This window comes from Branchiostoma belcheri, unplaced genomic scaffold (genome assembly GCF_001625305.1).
Source record: "Branchiostoma belcheri isolate BF01 breed outbred unplaced genomic scaffold, Haploidv18h27 scaffold74, whole genome shotgun sequence".
Lineage (NCBI taxonomy): Eukaryota > Metazoa > Chordata > Leptocardii > Amphioxiformes > Branchiostomatidae > Branchiostoma > Branchiostoma belcheri.
Window position 1 is genome coordinate 1,402,832 of NW_017804398.1, and position 2,997 is coordinate 1,405,828.

General features: G+C 43.3%; 1 protein-coding gene across 1 annotated transcript in view; it reads left to right on the forward strand.

The window, feature by feature from the left end:
* The window catches only part of LOC109485273 (serine/threonine-protein phosphatase 2A 55 kDa regulatory subunit B delta isoform), a 5,740-nt gene extending 2,749 nt beyond the window's left edge, over positions 1 to 2,991 (forward strand). The window contains exons 4-7 of the mRNA XM_019788771.1: positions 1,212 to 1,376; positions 1,613 to 1,737; positions 2,153 to 2,289; positions 2,585 to 2,991. Of these exons, the coding sequence (XP_019644330.1) occupies positions 1,212 to 1,376; positions 1,613 to 1,737; positions 2,153 to 2,289; positions 2,585 to 2,867 (710 nt within the window). The 3' untranslated portion in view covers positions 2,868 to 2,991. The remainder of the gene's footprint in view (positions 1 to 1,211; positions 1,377 to 1,612; positions 1,738 to 2,152; positions 2,290 to 2,584) is intronic.
* Positions 2,992 to 2,997: the final 6 nt, after the last annotated feature.

Genomic DNA, 2,997 nt, shown 5'->3' on the forward strand with positions numbered 1-2,997 from the left:
GATTTCAAGCTCCTTTGACGTACCAAGGAAAACACGGAATCATACGTGGAGAAAGCAAACGCTGACTCCACGCATAAGCTGTTTGGTGGCTTTGTGCCACTTCGAATCAAAGGGCTTTGGCCGGCCGCGTGTCACTCGCCGGTCGGCCCGGGAACGCGGTGCGGGGCGTGATTCTCGTAGACGCGCGAGTTTTCACAGCTGATTAAGGGATGTGTTTTTGAAACAAAGGGGAATCATAACAGAAAGTAGCGTTAAGGGAGCGTTAAAGGAGCGTTTGAGAACCGATAAAGAAGCGATAGCTAAGCGTAGTTTTTAGAACAATGCTTCCTGAGAAGCGATAAACTGGAAACGCATTTGTCCGTTAGCGTTAAAATAGCGTTTTTTTGCCCTACTAGTGTAAGTACCTTTGCACAATTCACCCATGCTGTATTGGGCATTTACTTTCTTATTCTGGTTTTTTATCAACTAATAGTGCAATGCGAAGACAACATAAAAATGAAGAAATTCTCTTTCTGCCTGTAAAATACCCATATATAATGTTAACTTTGGTTTTGAAGTTATGAAAATTTCACACTGTTAACCGTAAAATCCTTGTGTTTCAGGTACCGTTCTTCAAGCCCACAGAGTTGATAGTAGAAGCCAGTCCCCGCCGGGTGTACGCCAATGCGCACACGTACCACATAAACTCCATATCTCTAAATAGTGACCATGAAACCTTCCTGTCTGGAGACGACCTCAGAATCAACCTCTGGCATCTAGAAATCACAGACCGAAGTTTTAGTATCCTTTTCTCAGAAATGATGTGTGACACTTGTTTCCTTGCTTGGATAAGGTGGACCATGAAATTTTACACTGCTATATCATGGCCCCCTTTCCTGTAGTTATGAATTTCATGTGAATGTATGGTATTGGTAAGCACGACTTTTTAGTTGAAAAGATACAGTTGTAAAGAAGTGATTTACACCTGAAAGAAGGAGTGATTCAAAGAACTGCATGTAGGAGCATAAGTACATACATCAACTGTGAGAACTATTTTTACTTCCATTTCCGTGTGTGTGCTTCCTACATGATTTTTAAAATTCTTGAAGTAAAGTGTAGACTGTAGTGTATTTATCCTTTGATTCCTATGAGTGTTGATTGTAGCACAATATGACAGCCTACTCATTTGAAACCACATACACTGTACCATTCCTTAACCAGTTTTCCACCAGATATTGTTGACATCAAGCCAGCCAACATGGAGGAGCTGACAGAAGTCATCACAGCAGCAGAGTTCCACCCCAGCATGTGCAACGTCTTTGTCTATAGCAGTAGCAAAGGCACCATTAGGTTATGTGACATGAGGCAAAGGGCACTGTGCGATCAACATGCAAAAAGTAAGGTTCCCTTGGTTTTGTTGGAATGTTGGCCAGACACTTGTCATTGCTTTATGTTATTTGAACTTGTGCAAGTATAGCATACCACAGTCTTCAAAGTAGCTCCTATTATCAGGTATAATTTTTGTGTGTATGCATGTCAGACCCCTTTCTAACCCTTTTCTAGCACATGAGCAAATGAAATGAATCTGTTGTGTGAAGTTGTGAAGACATGTTCCTGTTATCCCCCCCCACAGTGTTTGAAGAGCCAGAAGACCCAAGCAACCGTTCCTTCTTCTCAGAGATTATTTCATCCATTTCCGACGTGAAATTCTCCCATAGTGGCAGATACCTCATCTCTAGGGACTACTTGTCAGTTAAGGTGGGTAAAAACTACATGTCCATTTACTAATCTACCAGCATGTTTTATGCGCCCTTAGTTCTTCATGTGTACATATCTGCCTCCACCACCTCTGTTTGCAGAGCCACACTAGAACTAAGGGCAAAGTTGGTTTCAAATGTAGTAGTTGAAAGCACATGGCTCTTATAAAAGCTTTACAACTAGTTTCAAAAGGAAGACTGTCTTTATCTCTAAACTTCATCTATGCCTGTCTGCTTAAGATATGTTTATGATTTCACTTATAACTAATGCTGCCATAATTCTGTCAGTGATCATAGCAGTAGAGCTTTATGTCACTTGTTCTAATGGCAACAGTGCTGATAGTCCATTTGTGTGTGATGGTGATACAGTCATGTTATCATGTTGTACTTACAGACAACTCCTATGTCTGTTTCAGGTCTGGGACCTTCAAATGGACTCTAGACCAATCGAGACATACCAAGTACATGAGTATCTCCGTAGCAAGCTCTGCTCACTGTACGAAAATGACTGTATCTTCGACAAGTTTGAGTGTGCTTGGAACGGAACGGATACGTAAGTCATCTCTCAGTTGCAGAGCTGAGCTCTGGGTTTGTTGTACATGTATCTGTTTGTCCAGACAGAGTAGGTTCACAGCCTGTGGTTTTGGGGCAGATTTGCAGGCAGTAAATGGGGAGAAGGTGAAGGTCTCAGAAGCTGGCTGGGAGCCAACAGGAATTAGTATTCAACATAGGGGAAGTCAGGAACCTGAGGATTGCATACTTTCTGGAAGTCTGAAATCTCCAGTTTCCTATGTATTTAAGTTGTTTCAATATGAAGTAACGACTTACAGTGTATTTTCTCATTGCAGGCAAATCATGACAGGCTCCTATAACAACTTCTTCAGAATGTTCGACCGCAACACGAAACGTGACCTGACGCTGGAGGCGTCGCGGGAGAACACGAAACCAAAGTGCATCCTGAAGCCCCGCAGGGTGTGCACGGGCGGCAAGCGCAAGAAGGACGAAATCAGCGTGGACAGTCTAGACTTCAACAAGAAGATCCTCCACACCGCCTGGCATCCCACAGAAAACATCATCGCCGTAGCCGCTACTAACAACTTGTACATCTTCCAGGACAAGGACAAAGTGTGACAATCCCGGAAACCCCGCCTCCCCCACTTCTACCCAAGATTCCCTGTTCCGTTGTTACCCTGACGACGTCCTGGTCAGTTACCCACAATTCCCTGACCACAAATCTCGCACAGAACAAGCTTGACAGCAA